The sequence below is a fragment of the Olea europaea genome, chromosome 16 (assembly GCF_002742605.1).
Source record: "Olea europaea var. sylvestris chromosome 16, O_europaea_v1, whole genome shotgun sequence".
Classification (NCBI taxonomy): Eukaryota; Viridiplantae; Streptophyta; class Magnoliopsida; order Lamiales; family Oleaceae; genus Olea; species Olea europaea.
In genome coordinates, this window is record NC_036252.1 from 12557443 (window position 1) to 12580057 (window position 22615).

General features: G+C 30.7%; 1 protein-coding gene across 1 annotated transcript; it reads left to right on the forward strand.

Moving 5' to 3' along the window:
- The first annotated feature begins 15787 nt into the window (after window positions 1–15787).
- On the forward strand, window positions 15788–20759 carry LOC111412152 (ER lumen protein-retaining receptor A-like). The gene is made up of 7 exons (XM_023042942.1): window positions 15788–16008; window positions 17601–17866; window positions 18969–19084; window positions 19489–19562; window positions 19772–19835; window positions 19933–19987; window positions 20085–20759. The coding sequence occupies exons 1-6, from the start codon at window positions 15918–15920 to the stop codon at window positions 19967–19969; spliced, it is 648 nt and encodes a 215-aa protein (XP_022898710.1). The 5' UTR covers window positions 15788–15917; the 3' UTR covers window positions 19970–19987; window positions 20085–20759.
- Window positions 20760–22615: the final 1856 nt, after the last annotated feature.

Genomic DNA, 22615 nt, shown 5'->3' on the forward strand with positions numbered 1-22615 from the left:
GGTCGGAAAAAAAGATCGTCGTCTTTAGTTAAAAAGTGTAGTCTAACTCGACGGAGTCGAGTTCTCTTAGCTGGGGAAAAATGATGCAATATTCAAAAATATATTATTATATTTAGTTTCCAGTTTTTATTAGTATTTTATGAAAAGTTATTAGGGTTTGATTTAATTACTTTTATTAGATATTTCTTACTTAGAATATGATTTTTTGAAATCCTATATAAAAGGGCTTCTGTGATGTAATTCAAACAACCTTTGATTATGAAATAAATTAATTTTATCCTCAATTTTTCCCTTCCCCTCCCTCTCTTCTTCCCTCTTTTCCTCCTCATTTCTCTTCTTTTCTCGACTTTCCCCCTTTCCTACAATTATCCTCTTGCTTTCGACATTAGTACCTATGATAATTTATTGACGTTTTTCATGTTCCAATTGAACACATCTTTTCTATGGAATGCGATGCACTTTGAGTAGTTCAAACTTTACAACCGTATCTTGGTCTTGTTCTGTGTACTCTCGTTCTCTTTGATATTGTAGCACTTTTAAATATGTGAACTATGATCTTGTGCTTCTTTGTACCTTAGATTAGGAAATAAGGAGCCCATAAGCTTGCTTCGATAGCTATTAAAGCAAATTAATCTTAATTGGGTTGAATTTATTCCTAGTTCTATTCTCGTGATGTTTGTGGTGATTTAGCTCAACGCAAATTGTAAGTTTGTATTTCAAGAATAAAAAGTAATTTTTTCCCTTTCTTTTCCATTGAATAAATCCATTGATGGCAGGGTTGGGCATAAAAACCATGAAATCAACCCTGCTAAGGAAAACTAACCCAATTTGAATCAATTTCATAGAAAGTCAAGTTGAGTTTTGAGCTGATCTAATTCAATTGAGAAATAAAAGGAAAAAAAGGGTAAAAATGACCAATGTGTATCATATATATCTTATTAATCATGACTTTATAAAATTAAACCATAAGGTTCCAAAAATCTTTCGATTTCTCTATTTCATCTGTTTCACGAGTACTTTATCCATAAAACCTATTTTAAAAAAATCGACCTAAAAATCAAGGATTTTCGGTTTATAAATACAATAATTGAAATGCATATGTTGGAATCTTTTTTATCTTTTACTGACAGTGATTTGTTGAATCAATTTATGGTAGGTTTTCTTTTCGTTTGATAAAAAATTTCAATTTAATTTAGATGTAGGCTGAATTTGTGAGTTGATATATTTTTAAATTTGATGCAATGTGGTTCGATTTGAGGATTCAAACATCTGATTCATGTTAGCATATGGAGAGTTCAAATATAGTTAGTTCATATGGAATCCATCTATCGAGATAAAGTACCATTGTTGACAGTTATATTTTGAAATTCTTGACAGTTAGTTATTGTTTCTTGATGGTTATGATATAATGCTAAACTTGTTTAAGCTACTCTTCTATGTGTGTTACGAAGTAAACGTATTACATATCATCATATGACCTTTGGTATTTGTTCATCTTACTGATTTTGCAGATGAATTTCAAATTTGTTCTACCAAAAGATGAACATTTGCATACGTTCATATCTCAACACAATAATTTGAAGTTCGTCAAGATGGTTCTTGAAAAATTCGATTCGGGTATGAAAATGGAAGGTGCCTAAAGGGCATGTCAACGCCATTTTCTACTAAAGGAGCTGCCTCGAAGGTGCCTTTAAATGCTATCGATCTAATTGAAAATGAAGAAGTGGTGGTGATGAAGAAGCAACGCTCGACGCAAATCCAAATACCGTCTTCTTCTAACTGAACCCTGTACACCCGGAGTGGTAAAAAGAGAGGAAAATATGAAGTAATTGAAATTTGTTAAATAGAAAAGAGTGTTCATTTTTTAAATGGTTGAAAATAATGGAACTTTACAAGTTATGAAGCTCAAATATCTAATCTTTATGTTTTGATGATGGAAATTATTGTATAACTTATTTTTTTTGTGTAATTTGTTTTTTAGTTTGTGAAAATATAGTTGTTTAGCCGGTTACGTAGCTTAATTGTGTAACTATTACTGGTTGTGTATTATAATCATGGTTGAGTTTATGTATATTCCCTTAAAAAATGCTTATAAATAGCAATGAGTTGATAATTTAATTTCAAAGTTCATAGTTCTAGTTTATAGTGGAAAAGCTCTAGTACTTTTGTATGCCACATTTTGGAAGTTAGATACGATGATTGTTCTAACTTAGATTTTATTTTCAACTGCATGGGGTAACTAGATCTAAGCAACAGTCCATTGGACCTTAATACATCTCCTTCCATCCCCGGTTCATCCTTATTTTTCCCAATCTCGGATGATAAGGATGTCCTTGTACAAAGTGGTAAAGGAAATGTTTCACCAATTTCGTTTTCAAATCTGGACCAAATTCCAAGCAAAGCATCTAATTCCATAAACAAAGTAGTCAATTTTGTTTTCGACTACATGATATCGTAGAAGTTGAAGACGACAATGACGCTTTTATTCCAAACGATCTACCTCACGAAATTATTGTCATGATAAGAAGAAATGATGTGGCAGCGAAGAGTCACAAGTACCCATGAAGTGGGTGATATCGGCTTCAACCTATCAGTATTATATCACTTTTGTTTTGTTGTGAAAAACATATGTTTAATAGGTAGTGTAAATCTCTCTATGCCATGATAAATCGTTATCCTATAGTTATAATTTTGTCTACGTGACTAACCTAGAACAAACTTTCAAGAATTCTGGAGTCTATCTGTCGGGCCCGATAGTTTGTAACATGTTGGTTAATGAACAACTATGTTTTGAAGTATATGAAATTTTCAATACTACACGAATTTAAACTACAATGATAATAACATTACATAGATAATAGAACATGAAAAATGATGATTGTCATTATTGTGTACAAAAATACAACAAAAAACATTAGATATCATTGAAATTTACGTGCTTGGTGTTGAAACGGGGATAAAAAAATCTTCCTTGATGACAAACGGAGGATCTTCAAAACGTGCATCCCTCACTGTGTGCGAATTGATTGAAAGCTCAGTTTCGTGAAGACTTACACAAATGATAGTTTCCTTATGAACTGAAATGTACTAATTCAAGTTTTCCTCTTCGCGTATTTTTGTTGGAGGTATACTCAAATTTGAGAGTTTGAACTTCAATTCAATTTTAGTGCATGATCATGAATACGAAGCTTCTCCATCAATTGTAATACAAATCCTACTACGGTGATATTACTTAGAACTAAGAGTGAAGTGGTTTTGTTCTCGTGCCACTTTTACTTCTCATTTATATGCAAGAAATCTCTCCTATACGATACAATGAATCTTAGATTATTACTTATACATGAAAATATAATATAGCAATGATAAGCATTCGACATAATCATAATATTAGGTTTATTAGCATTAAAATTGCCACCAATGAATAAATTATAACAAACAATATCAAACCGGTGAATACGACAGATGAAATATCGTGGCTGGCATTTACTAAATCATCTATCGGATTTGATAGAATATACTTGACAATTCAACTGTCTCATTTTACAGACTGCTGTAAAACATACATTCTTCATACCATTAAGCCCCCGTTTGGCCTCCATTAAAACTCATCAATTTAATTTAAATTTTTCTCTCTCCTATTTTCAATCACACAATTTTCAATAAAATAATAATACACGCAAATTGAAATTTTTTCATTCTTTTATAACCGTTCATTTTTCAAAAAAATATTATTCCCCCATTATAAATCCAAATAATGGGGTCCAAACGGGAGCTAATTTTGTTCATCGATGCTCAATTTCCAAATTATAAAAACTTGACAAATCATTGAATGATATATTAAATAGGGAATGTTGCAAAACATTTTATAGGGAACCTTTATTAAAAAACATATGCAAATCCAGACATAGTGAATGTATATTAATTTGCGAAATTGAAAATCAAAATGAGTATGTTGTCGTTAACAATTGAAAAATGCTAAGTTCGAAGGTAAAAATGCTTAAAAAATTTTAAATACTAACCTCTCAAAATGGAAGATGAATTCAAAACTACTTTCTTCTTGATATATGAATGGAGGAGAGGAAGATAGAGTTGGGATTTTTGGGAAAGAAAATCTCGTTTTCACACCCAACCAAATTAATGAATGAATGATTTTTTTGGGAAACAATTATATTGCCCATTATATAATACATGTAGTCATGTGTTTATATTACACTAATCAAGTGATCTCATCATTTTCTTGTGACATTTGTTTGGAAAAACATTGTTATGAATAGTAATTTTTTAGAGAATGTGTAGTTAAAAAGTAGGAAAAAGTTTTAAGTTTATGTATAGAATATTTTATTATATGAACGTGTGATTGAAAATGAATATGTAGAAAAAAATGATTTTGAAATAAAGATAGACAAATATGGGCTAAAATTATTTGTCCCATTTTTTTTTCGTTCCTTTCTTGTTATTATTGTTGTTGTAAATATAGTAGTATTTATGAATGACTCTTATATTTCTACCGTCCTAGTTATTATGACTGTTGTATCCCTTGTAGTCTAATTCTTCTATATAAATATATAGTTTTGGTGCTTAATAAAAGACACAGATTTATTTGCTTCTCTCTTTTGTTATCTCTTTTTCTTTCTAGTTTATAATACATTATCAACACGATTTTCTCAAAATCAAAGTAAATTAGTTAGATGTAATAATTTTTATAAGCATAATCATCTATCACTATACCAATATTAATTTTATAACATGTGAATTCTTTTGATGTACATATATATCATAACGATGTTGCCTCTTCTCTGCTTTTTGTTTGTTGCATATTGAATCTAATTCACGTTTGTACTGGTAACCTGTACACATATTAATACGTGGTTTATTGAGTAAATTCATGCTTTACAATTGATTATGCCTTTCGTGTCTACCACATTTTAACCAGATAAATACTTTTAGATGCTCCTTTATAACTTTAAACTAATAATCCATTGTGTTTTACTTTTGAAGTAGTACAACATTATAATTAATATTTCAAAAGAATATTGTTTGCTCCTAAAAAACATGAATTATAATTTTCAATATTACAGAAAAATATTGTCATATTACTCTTGAAAAAAGTAATAGTAAAATATAACTTGCTCTCGAAGGAACACATTATAATTCTTGTTAATATTCTAGTTAGATTTTATTTGTTCTCAATGAGTACAATAAAATAAATTTACTAAAAATTATATTTTCAATTCTAAAGTAAATCTTTACATAATTTATTATTTAAAATAATTATATGTTATTATTCTTGAAGAGCTTATTATTATTGTTATTCTGGAACGAAATACAATTCAGACATTTAAATATTCCAGAATTGTTTGAATCAATTAATACAAATCAATATTCTTGAAACATTTTGTGTTGCTCTAAAAGAAGCACAATTTTAAATTTATTAATACTCTTGAAGAATATTATGCGGTTATTTTTTAAGAATCACAATTTAGACATTTCAGTGTAAATATTATATTGATCCTAGGGAATTGTAATTTTAATTAAATTAATTCTATAAAAGCAATACTTTATTTTCAGTCTCCAAAAGAGTCAACGTTGTATGATATGATGGGATAAACTTACTATTACTAATAATTTGTTCTTTACTAAATAAAAGATAACCTACATAACTTTTAATAATATTTCTTAATTACTACACTATGCTAAACTCTAGTGACTATTTTGATAAATGTTGTATTGAACTAGAAGTTCAATAACTCTTATATTTTATTGTTTGGCATGTCCAACTAGACCATAATTGGTTCGATAATGATGTGAAATAAAAATTCAAATGGATATTCAATGAAAAATCAGAAGATTCTTCAATCCAATAAAATCTTATGTGATGTTTGTTCTTTTTCACAAAAGTTTTTCATTAACCATCATTAGTAAAAATAGAGACTGAAATTTCTATATTTTTTAAAATTAAACAGGGTGATAAATGGGACTGCATCATTCTCCATGTTAACCATCTAAATATTATTTGTATATAATAGATTTGTTACAAATACTAAATGAATGCATGGCTCGTGACCTGAAATTTGCAAAATTACTGCTCAAATTATGAGCATAATTTTCATGTTATACAATCAAGACACCATCTTGTTAATGTCAGTGATTAAATCTCAATTTTTTAATAAGTGTTAGTTGAGATATCGATAAATGATTTAACACTATTCTAATGCCTCCGAACTACCAATATATATTTATTAGGGAATGTTATTACACATTATACCAATATCATAGTTCTTCTTGTCATAATTGGCATATGGTTAGAGCCTAATTTTTTTATCTACTTATTTTGATAGTGCCAGTATATGTAAAATTGATTTATCACAATGCAATTGGATGAAAAGTATAGAATACTCAGAATAAATGCATAGTTTGAATCCTTATACATTGTTTCAAGCCTTAAGGGATGATATTTTATAACGTGATTTGCTGTTTCAATTTGAATTAACAATTCTCTTAGCATTAGCGAAGGAATTAAAATATTGAAAATAATGTACAAATGCATCATCTTCTAAATCATCATAAAAAATAATTCGAACCAGAAGTTCGAAAAATGATTTATTTAGATATGTTTACAAACCAAAGAGATCAATAATATCTCATACATCAGCTTTAAATGCTCTAACTCGAATTAATGTTCTAAAAGACAAATAGTTAATATGATATTAGATGGCACACCTTAAGCGTGATGATATTCTATTCTAATATAAAATTCTCTAAACGAAAATGAAACAATTATCAAAGATAGTCCTATTCAAGAGACATATATTCTTAATGAGTATAACAAGGTTTAAAACCCCATAATAGGTTCAGGTTCTTGAAATAATGAAAATTGAAATATCTCAACAAGTTATGTCATTAAGCCAAAAAAAAAAAAAAAAAGAATCGAAAAAGAAAAGAAAATGTTATCAACACTAATTGGCACATGATGTACCGCATCATATTATGAATAATGAGGAATTGAAATAAATTCGTTGAAACATATCGCTCTAAGTAATGATTGTCAAATAAAATGACGTGATCTTATTAAAATTGAGTTTACTAGAAAAATCTGAAGTTTTTGGATACGATCATAAAAAAATTAAATTTACTAGAGAAAGCTAAAGTTTCTGAATTTATAGCCTAAACACCTAAAGGTGTATACTTATACGAAATGAAAATAAAAAAGTAAAGTCATAATATGAAATGTACAACTCTTTACATAATGAATTTCGCGAAAACTTTTTATGAGTAAATGAATTTCATGTACTGGATGTAATCACAATTCTCTATTTCATTAGCGTGACAATACATGAAATTTAACATACATGTAATAAATGTGATTATAGACAATTTGTCTCATATGACACAATTGTTGACTAAGGGGCTGGATTTCTGTATTGTTTATTATGGCCAAAATGATTTCTCTTGACATTTGAAAATTTACATTCCTCGTACTTCTTCCAACACAAACCCTAGCATGTACTCTCTGATATTTTTCAGAACTCCGATCTTCCAAAGCTATCTGCAGGTCGTCATCTCCAATAATGAATCTCCCCTATTCGAAATAAGCCAAACACAATCACTCAGAAGCCTCAATTATTCTATCGTTGGGCCTGTGCAGGAGCAATCGATCCCTTTAGCTTCAACGAACAAACATGGGAAAATCTATAAAGCTGTCGTCTTTGACGCAAGTCAAGGAACACTATTATTTGTAAAGCATTCTCATGCCGTATAGCTCTTTTCGTACTTGGTTGAGCTTCATACTTTTCCAGAAACACTCATGCGTAAATACTTCCTCGAGTAAGTTATTGTTACTCAAAATAGATAATAATATCCAATTTTGATAGTCCTGTGAATTCTTTATTTTTCAATTCTAATTTAATTGATCTTGTGATTCTTTTGGTTAATAATGTATTAAACATGATTTTATTTCTTAATTTAGTCGAGTAAATTAAGAAATTACTTAAACTGATTTATGTCATTTTTTCAGTATTTTTTTGAGGAATAAAAGAGTTGCCTTTTCAGGCAGACTCTTCAGCTTAACTTCATGTGAAATTGAAAGAATGCCTTTTGCTTTTTGTTGTTGAATGAACAAAAAGATTGAACTTTGACAATTGATTTTTCTACTAAATGTTTAACTTGTTAGAGGTTACACGAGGGAATATACACAGTTGGTAATAACATTATGCAGTTGGTTTGGCTGCCATAAAAAAATAATTTTCTTTAAAGTAGAAATGAATTTATGTTTTGAAAAAGAAAACTAACCATAAAAATATTTGATTCTCAATTTTTCTGAATGCATGTATAATTGACCTTTTATTATTTTAAGGTTTTAGTGAAAGAGCATATGACTCAAACTAAATGTGTTAAAAAAAAATTATCAAACTATAAGTGAGTTTGGAGATACTATTTTTAAGGTTTTACCGAAAGGGCAAATGACTCAAACTATAAGTGCAAACTCAAATTATGCAGTGAAGCACACTATATGATTGTGCTTACTAACTCAAAATTTCTACTTCCGCACTGGAATATGATAGATTCATTTCCCATTGGTAGAGAAGTTGGTATTGTAAACTTCAAGCTTTACTATTTGTTCAGCCCATTGAAGTTAAATCTAAATGATAGTACCTTGTGAATTACATTGAACTGTTTTTTTGTGGAGCTTTTTCTAGAAACAAATACTTTATAATCTCGTTAATTTTACTAATAATTGGAGTTTTTTAATGATTTCCAATTGAGTTATTTTCTCAATGTTGCACATTAAGTTTTACAATTGGTAAAACTTCAATTTTCTGATATTTGTTATCTTCATTGACATTTTACCTTCTTGAGGAAATTGCCCAATATCTATATAGTTATGTCTAATTTGGTCTTAATATTGTAAGATGTTCTTGTCTTCTCTTAGGATATTTGGATGCCTCCTTTGCCTAGGATAAAGTTGGAGAGAATCGTGACCCTGAAAATCATGCTGGTTACCCAATTTACCATAATCTTCAACTGGGTTCTATCATATTTCTTCAAAAATGACTGCTCTTTATGGAGAGAACATGATGTGACCGCATAAATATAGGTGGAAATTACTGCTTTTCTTTGCACAAGACACGTTATTTGCACCCTGAACAGATTTTGTTTTCAAATTCTAGAGTGGCTGTGGTACTGAAGACATTCATTGGCAATCAGATTGCATCACCCCTATGAATTATTATGTAAATTTCAACCTATCGTGCCCTATCGTGTCCAATTTCTTTTACTTTTTAACATACTTATGTTTTCAATTCTGTTGTAGGTAGAATGGGGTTATGCAGAATACTCTAAATCTTGATTATTATTTGATTTATTGAATATCTAATTTTAATTTCGGACTGCTTTTTGAATAGTGTTGTGCTAAACAGCACGTGTTTTTTTGTTAAAGATACGTTGGTTGTTACAAGTTGATTTTATATTGTTCTTTTTGGATGCATTTGACAGTCGAGAATTTGTTTACTGGAAATTGGACATTTTGATAACTGCGTTGATATTACGTTCATGACAGATGATAGAGAAGGAAGCAGATGGATCCAGGAAAGATTAGTTCCCGTTGATAACAATCCAAATTCCTTGCCATTGAAGTTCAGATTTGAGGATGAGGAGCCTCTCCACCAGAGAAATCGAAATGGGAGATAGAACTTAAATCTTTATTCTGTTATTTGAATATGGGTCTCACGAAAAGTGATCCGGGCTGTATGAATCCTTCTACAGTAATTTCAAACTCCTTCTTGAATTGATTTCAAGTGACATGTTATATCAATAGTTACAATTTAAATTGGAATGATCTTAGTATTACTAAATATTTTCTTTTCTTTATTTCTAAATTATTCTGCAATAGTGATAAGAAATTTGTTATCAAATGAGTGTATGCATTTCTATGTACAATTTGGACCACCACTTTAGTAGGTTCTAAATGCAATCAGTTATTTGGTTCATTCTACATAAACTTAAAGAGATATAGTCATAAATTATCTTTGAAAATAAATTACCTTTAATAATTATTTTATTTGATAAAAAAATAACTTAGTAGATTAGCTCTGCATGTCTAAGTAATTTTCTTCCTCCTTGACTCTGTCTTCCTAGCCTAATCAACATGCAATTAAGAATTTTTTCCAAGAAGAATTTCCTTCTACATACCCTGTAGGAATGTTCGATTTCCTTATACTAGGCTGGAAACCATTTCATTATTAGGAAAACTTTTATATGTGAAGATTTGACAGTGTGTGTTTATGATTTTGGGTTAAATTAATATATGTAGTTCTGTTTCATTTCAATGATGCTTGCAAGTGTTTTTTGTTTAATATTTTTATTTTGTTGCAGAAAATGGACAAGGGTCATTACAGCTCAGAAAAGAGCATCCCCTATGTGGCATTGATATACAACTTATGTCTTTCTGCTTGAATTTGTTCGACTAGATTTACACGTAATTTGTATTTATGTGTTCTTTGTACGCATGTTTTAGGTATTAAATTTTATTTTCTTTTGCCTTATTTTGTGTTAGATATGAAATAATTTTGACATATTTGTAGTTAATAATTTTTTTTGCGATCTTTTAATTTTATATGATTTTAATTTTTATTGATAATTTGTTCTTTCTTGTTTCTATATTTGTCCTTATTTCGGATTCTTTATGTTTTGGAGTTCAACTCTTCATATTCCTTTTCTATTTTTTTTACAAAGTTGTTTTTGCCTTCTAGATTCATGATTATCTAAATGGCGTCATTTAATTTTACTAATTGCCATCAAGATAATGATCGTGTGCTTTGTTTGTAGTGTGATGTTCAAAATTGTTCAACTTATTATAGTTTTTTCTTTGTTCGTGATGCATCCTTCAATAAATGCTTATAGTCCTCGATTCCTCATTTTTCTCATTATTGGAATGTTGACCTTAAGAGGTGTTCATTGATTCAACTAAGGTGGTTAAGGTGAATATCATCTATTCTTGATGCTTGAAACATCAGGTGATAGTGAGATTGTTGATTGCCTTGTTGGTCACCTACAGCTCAAAAGGGCTTTCACATCATTTTAAGGATATTGTAGTTTTCTTATTTTGTTCACAATCAAATATTATCATGAATGATACTCTCGAAAAATGTCCAGGCACCATCAATCTATGTTGGAAGAAAAAAATTTGGCAACTTGTATAAGAGAATAGATATATCATTCAGGTTGGTTCTTTGTGTGCCTTTACTGATGTCAATTATGCCTGCAATGGTGACAATATTCGGTAACAAATGCAATCCTCTACTTGGGCTTGGAATGGACCTTACAATACTATTTGATGGAATCCACAAGGGAAGTGTATCATTGAGATAAATAATGAAATATTCTACTTCATTTTGTGTTCTCTTTTATTTAAGTTCAGTAGCTTGTTTCATTTCGGGAAATGGATAGTATGTTAAGATTGCTGGTTAAACTTTGTTTTAACAGTCACTATTATGTGTTCTTAATAATGTATTATGCACTTATATATGTGTACAGGCGTTGGGATATGGTGACATGGTGTGCTTAATTGTTTTCTTCCATATTGTGATATTCTGGTAGTTTCTTTTAGATTGTGTACTTAAATATTGTCTCTTCAAATCAATAAATTTTTATTCAATTATTTATTCTTTTCCTTTCTTTTTTCTTTTTTTTTTTTTCAATTGATGGTTGAATTGCATGTTAGCATCATTTTTCGTTATTTGGTCGTTACGCTTCTTGAGAACATGTATATCTAATTCTGAGCTTTTGTTTGGTTTCTAGTTGCTTTAAGGACTCTAATTCCTTCAAAATTTAACATTCCTATTGTTTCCTCTATTGTTTTGACTTATTGTAGTTTTATTATTCAAAGGCAGCCTCTGCTGCGAAGGATGCTGTTGATGGAAGAAGCATTCCCAGGTGATTTGAGATTTATATTTTGGCTTGGGATGTACCCCAAACTGCAACGGATCATATGTTTTTAGATGTGGTGCACATATATTGGGGCTGCACATCTTTCGAGAGTTTCTAAAAAGCTACTAAAGAGGTACCTGCATGCTTTTTACTCTTACCTCTCCTTTCTTCAGTTATTAAGTTGCCTTTACCTTTCATGCTCAGTCTGTTTGGGTTAGACCATAATATATACCATCCTAGCATTATGGTTGTGGCCTTGATGAATGATGCAAATAATTATGATTTTAGTTGGGATGAGTGTTATGAAATATAAAATAGTAGAAGATCTAAGATATGATTTGTAGATGAAAGAGAACAATAATAAGCTGTCATCGAGTGCATAGGGATTTTTTTGGCTAACCATACTTGCTTTATATGCTTAATGGCTTTGGACACATATCATGTCTTTTCCATATTTCTCATTTGTTCAGGAATAAAACATGCCATTTTAGTAATGTAGAATGTCTTAGGGTAGAACGTAGTTCATAATTCCTTCCATTCATGTTCCACAAATTTGAAATTATTTTGCATTTCAATTTTACATATCATTTGTGAGCCATTACAAACTTTTAGTGTTTCTTTTTCTTTTTCTTTTTCTTCTCTCCTTTTTTATGTTGATTTTCTTTTCCCGGATGTACTAGGTATCTAATTCCAGAGCTTGGACCATGTACCTTTAAGATCACATATTCTGCACATATAGATCATACTGTGAAATTCCTTAGTCATCGTAGCAAGTAATCGATGTCTAATCTTAACTATGTAGATAGATCTGTATATAAGAACACACATATTAGACGTCAATAATAATGATAATATTAAATAATTATTTGTTTCCTCTCATTTGTTTTCGCATGTTCATGATATATCATATATGGGTGATTTTGTTTCCTTCCAATATAAAGTTTATATGTGTGATATCGTTCATGTTAATTGTGTTTTCTATTGATTTAAGGACTATATCAATCATTTGCTTCCTGTTATACCTTTAGCCATAGATGCAAGTTGTCAAGTAAACCATGGAGAAATCTCTGTATCAGTTTGTGCTAAATTACTCACATGTAACCTAGCCATCACAGGAAAGTTTGAGAATCATGACATCTAAATTACATTTGTAAGATATTAAGATTAAGATCTTGGTTCCGGTATTACTGTTGTTTTCTGCTTTCTAATATAAGCATATCTTACACAGAGATCTGCATATCAGGAGCATTATGATTTCTTCCAATCTTCACTATATACAACTCAACAGCAGCAAATCAGTTGAATACTCATTTCATACCTATTGAAAGGGGCTTAACTTTTCATCTCCAAATATGAATTATTCTTACATTCTATATACATATATATAAGGGATTGAATCTCAAAAGTAATCTTGTTCTTGCTCCTTCATTTATTCTCTTTTTCTTTTTAGCTGTCAATGTAGTGGAAAACAACCAAAATGGGAGCTAAAATTTTCGTGTTCGAATTTCTGTTTTAAAAAATAATGTCAGCCTCTGTGTGTGTGTGTGTGTGTTTTCTCATCGAGGTTATGTCAGTAAGTTTTGTCAGGCTAAGATGGGAATGATCACTTGATGGACAACAAAGATTGGTCATCGAGGAAAAAATTGCACCCAAGAATTATGAGGAATTCCTACAGCTATGTCAGTGAGTTTTCAATTGTTGTTATAGTCTTGGGGAAGAATACAGTTAGATCAAATTCAATTAGTATTAGATACAAATTGGTAAATCATATTTATTTGAAAAATATTTAGGAAAGGAGAGTTTACTTGCTTTTTTACTTTAAGTATTAGTTTAAAACATACTTATATTTATTCTACACTACAAATATTCAATTACGACTCTACCAAGTGCAATGCACTGTACCTATTGCTTATATTGTTTGACTACGTTTTGCATCTTTGACTTTTGGAATGACTTTGTTTCACTATTAATTTACTTTTCATTTTATGGGATCTTGATCATTTGCTGGACTTTTTTATTTTGCAGAATGACATCTTTTTGAAATAAATCAATCGATAAATAGCAAAGAAAAACATAATTAATAACTGGGTTACTACTATTAATGGTAAATTACACGCCTTTAATCAGGTTTTACTTATAAGACTTGAATTTTGTCTTGTGCAATGAAATGTACAACAGTCAACAATTGACTTTTTACACTTCAAAAATATCACTGAACAAGTGGCTGTTTATATGAGATATCCAAGTAAGATGATCAAGGGCATCAGAATAGATTGATTGTTTCTATATGTAGAAATGTACGTTAAGTTTGATTTTATTAACTTAGTTTTAGTTAGGACAATGCAACTACTTGATTTGATCAACTGTGCATGTGTTATCATTTTTAATTATATGATGTGTGCATATATTGAATTTTTAATCATTTTTTTTTAGGCAATTGACTGTATCAACGGACTTTGTGCAAGTGGTAAAATTCCTTTACACAAATGATCCTATATTGTGATTATATAGTGTGAATATATTTCTTCTTCGTATTGTCACAATAATTATCAAACCCAGGTGTGTTCTGTATTCAAGAAGTAATCCACCCTTTATACTAATAATATGCAATTTTATCTAGACACAATGAATCTTCAATATACATCTCTCTTCAAACTTCTAAAATTCAACACGCTAATGTCTCCTCAAAAATAATACAGCCCATGCATTGCATGGACAAATGACTAGTATATGTATAAGGCTCTTGAGGAGATGAACATGAACTATTTTTTGAACAATCATGTTACTACAATAATCAAGTTTTTTCTCACTTGATTTTCTTAAAAACGTTAACGTACAAGACATCAATATTGAAGATATTGACATACAGGAAATGGATCGCTTAATACAAGAATTGAAATCTGGGAGAGTAATTGTATTCTTTTTTTTCGATTAAATTTTGTCCTACTGAATTTTCTTAATAAGATTTTAATGAGACAGTAGTACACAACTCCAAATTAATTTCTTTTTTTATTTGTTGCCATTATTGTCCTATCAGATTTATTATTATTATTATTATTATTATTATTATTATTATTATTATTATTATTATTATTATTATTATTATTATTATAACCGTGGATGTATTATTATTATTATTATTATTATTATTATTATTATTATTATTATAACCGTGGATGTTCAGGCCAATTTACACGCACCTCGACTAATCTCTACAATTGGGTACTCACCTTTGTGACCTTAAGATAACTCGAATTGGTGATCATTGGAGAGTAAACTCAAAGTCTAATCACTGAACTACCCCTAAGGGTTTTGTCCTATAATATTTTTGTCAAATAATGTCGATGAAATTTTTATTGTATAAATAATCATTTAAGGGGAAATGTTTTAAAGATAATAGTATTTATGAATGACTTTTACACCCCTACAACTCTATTCATTATGACTATTGTATTCCCTGTCGCTCTAATTCTTCCTTATAAAAATAGAGTTTTGGTTCCTAATAAAATACAAAAATTTATTTGCTTCATTCTTTTATTCTCTAGTTTATAACAAGGACTTGAATAATAGATTACATAATTTTTATGTAACATTATATCATTTGTCAATTTAAAATACATTCAATTTTTTTATCTAATCTTTTTCTTTCACATTATTTTCTGTAATCATTTATGTATCATATTTTGTACAATAGCAAAATTCTTTCAAGAATTATTATTATTATTATGAGTTGCCACCTCATTTATTTCGTCTCGAGTTGGAATAATTCGAAGCGCACAAACCAGACAGCTGTACGTCACGCTAACACTCTCTGGATTTTCCACGTCACCTCCCTCCATCTTTTATAATTTTCCATTTTCCATATAAAATTTAGAACCCCGAAAGTAAAACTGCCCAATAACTCTCTTTCTCCTATCGAGATTCCAATTTATAATTCGTTTGAACTTGAAGCCCTCCCTCTTCCTCTCGATTTTTGTCCAAATTTTACAACCATGAATATTTTTAGATTCATCGGGGACATGACACATTTGATTAGCATTTTAGTTCTTCTTCTTAAAATCTATGCTACTAAATCATGCTCAGGTGATGCTTTTAACTGGGTTATGTATGCATTTTTATTTAGGGTTATGTACTGATTATTTTATACTGTTTGTTAGGACTGAATTCCATTTCGCGCATTATTGAAATTTGCTTTCGTTTTCGGAGTAAAAGCTTGAATACGTGGTCCATGGTTTTGGTTAATTAACAATTAATGTATACAAATACGCGAGGTTATGTATTTGGGTGTTTATTTATATGTTTTTTGATATTAATTTTTCAATTATGTGATTTATAAGAATTATTGTGTCGGTGGAGCTGAATTTCGTAAAACATTAGTTTTCTGATTTTTATTTGACCGATCTGTACTTGCTGTTTGTTTAATTGTCTCACTGGTGCTAAGTGTCTTATTATTGGTGTTAATTTTTAATTTTTACATTCACTTGAGGTATGAGGGCAGAATTTGAAGTATTTACGATGTCTATCTCAATTTATCAATCATTTTCAAAGATGCAGAATGGCCAGCTTGTATGAGTTCTCTTCACACACAGATGCATATATGAATGTACGTATGTGTTTTCATGCGCATATATGGATATATTTCTCTAGTACATGTATGTAAACATTTTACATATCCATAAAAGTTATTTGATTGGCAAATGTCTAATCAATACGTTTTTCCAGTTTATGATCCAAAAAAACCTAAATCCGTATTTTCTTGCTCTTTTCTACTGTTGTTGAGCTATAAGTCTACTGTCTACATATAACCGGCCCTTCACATGCCTTTTCATATTTATGCCTTGTCATTCTCTGTCGTAATACACAATTTCACGTTTCTCCCAGAAATTGAGAGACAACCATACTTTCTGAAGACTTCATCCATTATTCTGACAATTTTCTTCCATAATTTGTCCCCTTTTTTATATTATAATAAAATCACATTCTTACAAAATAATAAGACAGATGGGGTGCATTTTCCTTTTTTTCTCGATAAATCCAAAATTTGTCGACAAAAAAATGAAAAATTGCCATACTATTTACAATGCAGATAATATACATACACAAAAGCTTCCAATTTTATTACATGTAGTCCAATGCATTGTTGAGGGAAAAGCATTCGAGTTATACGTTATCTGAAGAGTTTGTCGTGTGCTCACATATGTTTTACATGAAGGCTCATGAATGTCCAATATCTTTCTGGTACCGTGTGTACATTTATATACATACATTTGCTTTGCATTTCTCTGAGTATTTATATGAAATAAGTGCTTGCATTCCTTTATTTATTTAGTAGCATGTTGGTGCTATAATTTGTCATCCATTTTAAATTCCCTCAAGCATAAGTAAGTCTGAAGAGAAGAATGCAGCTCCCTTTTACTTTATTTAGTGAATGTATATTAGTATCGCAAATAGACTTTAGGGTTTATATGTGTCAGTAACCAGAGGAATAGGAGACGTTTTGTTCCCTGTGCAGGTGTTCTCTTAAATGCATATCTCTAGCTCTTTTTTAGTAAATAAAGATGAAGATTTTCAGGTCTTCAATTCTGTGTTTGTATGCATGTATCTGGCTTTATTGATAGGCATCTGTAGTTTCTTCAGTTGAGAGGTGAAATTAAATGTACTTTTGTGTTGTACAGGAATTTCGTTGAAGACACAGGAGCTGTATGCACTTGTGTTCTTGGCTCGGTATCTAGATTTGTTTACTGACTTTATTTCAGTGTACAACACCATTATGAAGTTAGTATTCATCGGGAGCTCTCTAGCAATTTTGTGGTGTATGCGGTTCCATCGAGTTGTGAGGCGATCATATGACCATCAGCTAGACACATTCAGGCATTATTTTCTTGTCGGGGCGAGCTTTCTCTTGGCACTTCTTGTCCATGAGAAGTTTACATTTCAGGAGGTCAGCCTCCTCAGTTTATCTTGATCTTCTCCCTCTCCCTGTCTTTTTAGATTAATTTCCCCACCGCCCCCCCCCCCCCCCCAACTCTCTCTCAAATTCACACACTCTCACACACTCACACGTGCACATAATAGTGAACATCCTTACATGTTCTGCTATGACACTAGCACTTTTCTTTTTGAGTATTGGATTGCTGTTGAATGTAGTCTCAAGTGTTGTCTGGCTGGATCTTACTTATAAATGAGAACGTCTCTTGAAGACTAAAGTTTTTCTTGTAGAACACATTTATGGCATTGGGGATGTCCTAATTAATCTGATCAGTACAGGTATCTATCTGAGGTCACTAGAACATAAACCATTACATTCACACGAGAGCTGGAGTTGCTTTGCTAAAACTTTCTTCACATCTTTCAAAATTGTGGCTCCAATTAAAAATGTGCTTGAACTGAGTGTGGTGTGAGTGATATATAAAAATTGTATTGATTGTTCTCAGCTGGTTCTCGCACTTAAATGTGCGTGCTTGTTCAAGTTAATTCATGGATACATTTATGCTTGTTAACCCTTGCAGTTGATTATTTATACTGTATATGTACATTACTTTTTGAAATCACCTTTTTTTTTTTTAATAGGCTTGTTCTATACGTGATCTTATTTTACAGGAGTGCGTGCTTGCTAGACTATATTCTGTTTTAAATCAACATTGAGATTTCAATTAATTTTTAACACTCCATTTGGATACAATTATAAATTGGTTCATAAATTCAGTCATGGTCAAATATTAATTTCAACCACACATTCATAGCTATTACACATTATTATTCACGCTTTTCCTTGGACTCACTACTATTCCTCGTACTATCATATTTATAAGCCATTTATAAATTTGCCAACCTGAGGCTTAATATTTTAATTAGCACATCTGTTTTCTTATTTCTAATTAATCTAAAATGCCAATCCTGTTGCACTTAATTGCATTACCTTGCTATGGTGCGATCCTTCTAGCTTAAATATATGGATGATCTATCAATTTTGCATTACCGATATTATATATTGCACCATCATCTTTTTATATGATTTGTAATTTGATTAGATGTTTTTCCAGATATTTTGGGCATTTTCAATATACTTGGAGGCTATTGCAATTATCCCCCAATTGGTTCTGTTGCAAAGGAGTGGAAATGTGGACAATCTGACAGGACAATATGTTTTCTTCCTTGGGTAATTTTTTTCTCTTTGAAATTTATATGTTGTGTGATTTATCCAATTTGAAATATGGACCATAAGTATCCAAACATATCTAATATGACAGTGCTTAGCCAAATGTAAGAGTTTCCTATCTCTCACTTTTACTAGGCATTAATGATGCCTTACCTCCGTGCTGTAGCTGTAGCTTCTCCATGATTTTGTAAAATATATGTTCAAATTGCTGCTGAAATTTTGAAGTGATCCTAACTAAATAATGCACTTAAATATTTACTGGAATAATATCAGTAGTTTATGCAATTTGTTATCAGTCCACCGTTGTAACCTTGTAACCCTGATACGTTTTATCTTTCATAGATATTACATGTGGATTATTAAGTCCAAGATTCTGAAAAATCTCATGTCTTACGAGTCAACAGGGCCTATCGAGCATTCTACATCCTGAATTGGATCTACCGGTATTTCACAGGGCAGCATTTCAGTCGATGGATTTGTAAGTCATGAAACAAAGTGGTTTCATTATAATCTTTTAAACATTAATTTTAACCACATTCACAACTACTACCCACTTTTGTCCACACATTTTTGTGGAATCCAATACTCTTTGTTATAATGTCATTATAATATTTCCCAAACAATCACACAGTTGGTGGGATGACTCTTTTGTTTGCATTGACTAATAAACATTCTTCTTTTGCTCAGCTTGCTTTGCTGGCCTAGTCCAAACTGCTCTTTATGCAGACTTCTTCTACTACTACTTCATCAGGTGACAAGCCTTTGGGCATGTTTATGACCTATCCATTCTCACTGGTTACTAAATTTTAGCCATTTTTAGACATACTAACCAAGCAATCACTTTGCAGCTGGAAAACTAATGCAAAACTGCAGTTGCCAGCCTAAGATGACAAAGATTGAATGGTAGATAGTTTGAATCCGTGTTCCACAGAGCACTTTCTAATGAAATGAGTGAAGTTTCTCTATGAAGTTGACTCGAGGTGACTCCCTTTTTTTGCAGGGAAAAATTGATACGTGGCTCAACCTCTTGTTTAACTAGGAGAAAAATAGTGTTCATACGACAATTACTTTTAAAGATGCTAGTGGAAGTTTCAAAACTGTAGAGATTTGTAATTCCACGGAATCTTTTGTTAGAAGCGGATATTGATATTTCCATGCAAGAATCTTCTGAGACAAAGCAAAAGGAAGATTTGTGTTTGTGGGTGTATTCTTTTTTCCTTTTATAATAGAAATATGAGATTGATTATTCAAATCTCACGAGTACTCACATATAGGGAGGATTTGTAGTTGGATAAAGATTTTGCCCCGGGTGAGTCATTGTGTGTTAATTATTCTTTGCACTATTTTTGGATTTGGGCTCTAGTAACAGATGTAGTTTGGCATGTCTCCAGCCTTGTTACCCTTGGCTCGAAACACCGTCATCTCACCTCCCGTTCGTCAAAGATGAATTTAGTGCAAAATAAGCACATATGATGTGCTTTATGCTTTAAGATCACGATTTAGGTCAGAGCATACAGTGGATGAACCCGATTTTGAGCGAGCATTGTATAACTCTGATTTTTCCTTCTCGTCTTAATCTGTTCCTTTTTTTGAACCTCTTAGCCCCGTTATTGGAATATGTACAGTGTAAGAAACGATCAAGTTATGATGGTGAACTAGGCAAATTTTCCTTGGCACGTTTGGCATATAGATATATATATATATATATATTCATCAAATTGTTACTTTGAAGCAAGGTGCCCGTCAATGGAAACCTGAGTGCATATACTGATGATTGAAGATGGGTATGTTTAGTGTTTGAACAACCATACACAAGCAACAGTTCTCTCTTCTATTTATACCGTTCTCCACTTATGATGGATGATTAATTTTGTCGGGTCCGGATCAACTTTTCATACAAGCATCCATGTTATATATGTCAACTGCATTACTGTTAGGTGTTGGAGTAAATTATTTCCTAATTCATGTCTTAGGAAGCAACACCCTCCATTCTTGAAGGATAAATACTAGATTTCTTTACAGAGTTTTCGAGGTTTGTAGAGTAATGACCAAGAAGAACTCTTATCTTAAGTTCGCAATTTTGTGCATTATGACATCATGGACATGTTTTGTGTATTAAACCAAACATGATGACGAATAAATATTTTTTAATCATGATTTGTTCTGTCCAGGATTCCATCACACACTGCATGTATGCTAAATATAGAGGCCTTTACTTGAGAATAAAGTGGCATCTAAAAAATCTTACTATAGTTTATTGAAAGGGGTTATACCTTATATGACTAGGAGAAAACCGTTCTTTCCCGAGTTACTAAGAAACTAAGAGTGTGTTTGACTTGTCATTTTGAAGTGATTTTCAGTTTTCAGTTTTCGAAAATACTCAAAATGTGTTTGGTATGTTATTTTCAAAAATACGATTTTCAAAATAAGGAAAATTTTATTGCACAAAATTCAAAATGACTTTTCGATGTTTTGAATGTTTTCAACGTAAATACTCAAAAAATTCAAAAAAAGAAAATGAACTTAAAAATTTTCAAATTAAAATATTAATAAAATCACACAAAACTTACCTAAATACAAATACCCCTCTCCCTCTCTCTATCTCTCTCTTTCCAAGTTCCTCCAAAATGTCATAAAATTATTTTTTTCTCATTTTCCTCCCAAATGTCATAAAAGTATTTCTAAAGTTTTTAAATCAAAAGCGTTTCCTAATTTTTTTTTTTTTTTGGATAAACGGTTTTTTCCGAATGACAAATCAAATATTTTTTTCTGCAACTTTAAAATAATCTCTCAAAATAAAATAAAAATATAGAAAATGAATTTAAAACTGAAAACAAAAAATAGAAACGCAAATCAAACACACCCTAAACTTGTAGATTGTTTATTCCTCCTATTGCTATAATGACTAAAAAACTATTAAAAAAACAAAAGAAGTCTTATTTTGGTATTTTGTATAGAATTTTGACCCTATCTTCTGTAACATGCGTTTTCATATATGTCGCAACTAACTAGGTGAGCTGTGTCCATTCTCTTTGGACTACATATGAATGTTGCTCCAATGGTAATATTAAATTCTATTTGGGTCTAATTAAGATTATTCTTATCATGAACACCTAAGGATTTATTTTTTTAAATTAGTGTGCATAGAAAAGTTTTGGATAAATTTAACACAAATAATGCTAAAATCTATGTCTACCTACTATTTCATTTCATTTGGTAGGTAAATACCTAGAGATTATTCCAAGAGTAGCACTACACTGCCAGAAAGAATTTCAATAGAAGCTCTACAGGTTACTCACAATGTGGTGAGTCAGCTTCTTCTTTTTTTTTTTTTTGGTAATATTTTATTACATGGGGTCCCACTTCGGACCCACATCCCATGTGAGTACCTGTACATACCCTGTGAGAAGTCCCCTATACGTGCAGATTAATTCTTATTCCAATACTTGAACATATTTTGGAATGTCAATTTTGACAGAAGACTTGATGTATATCAAGTTTTGCTTGGCGTACAATCAATATGCATACCAA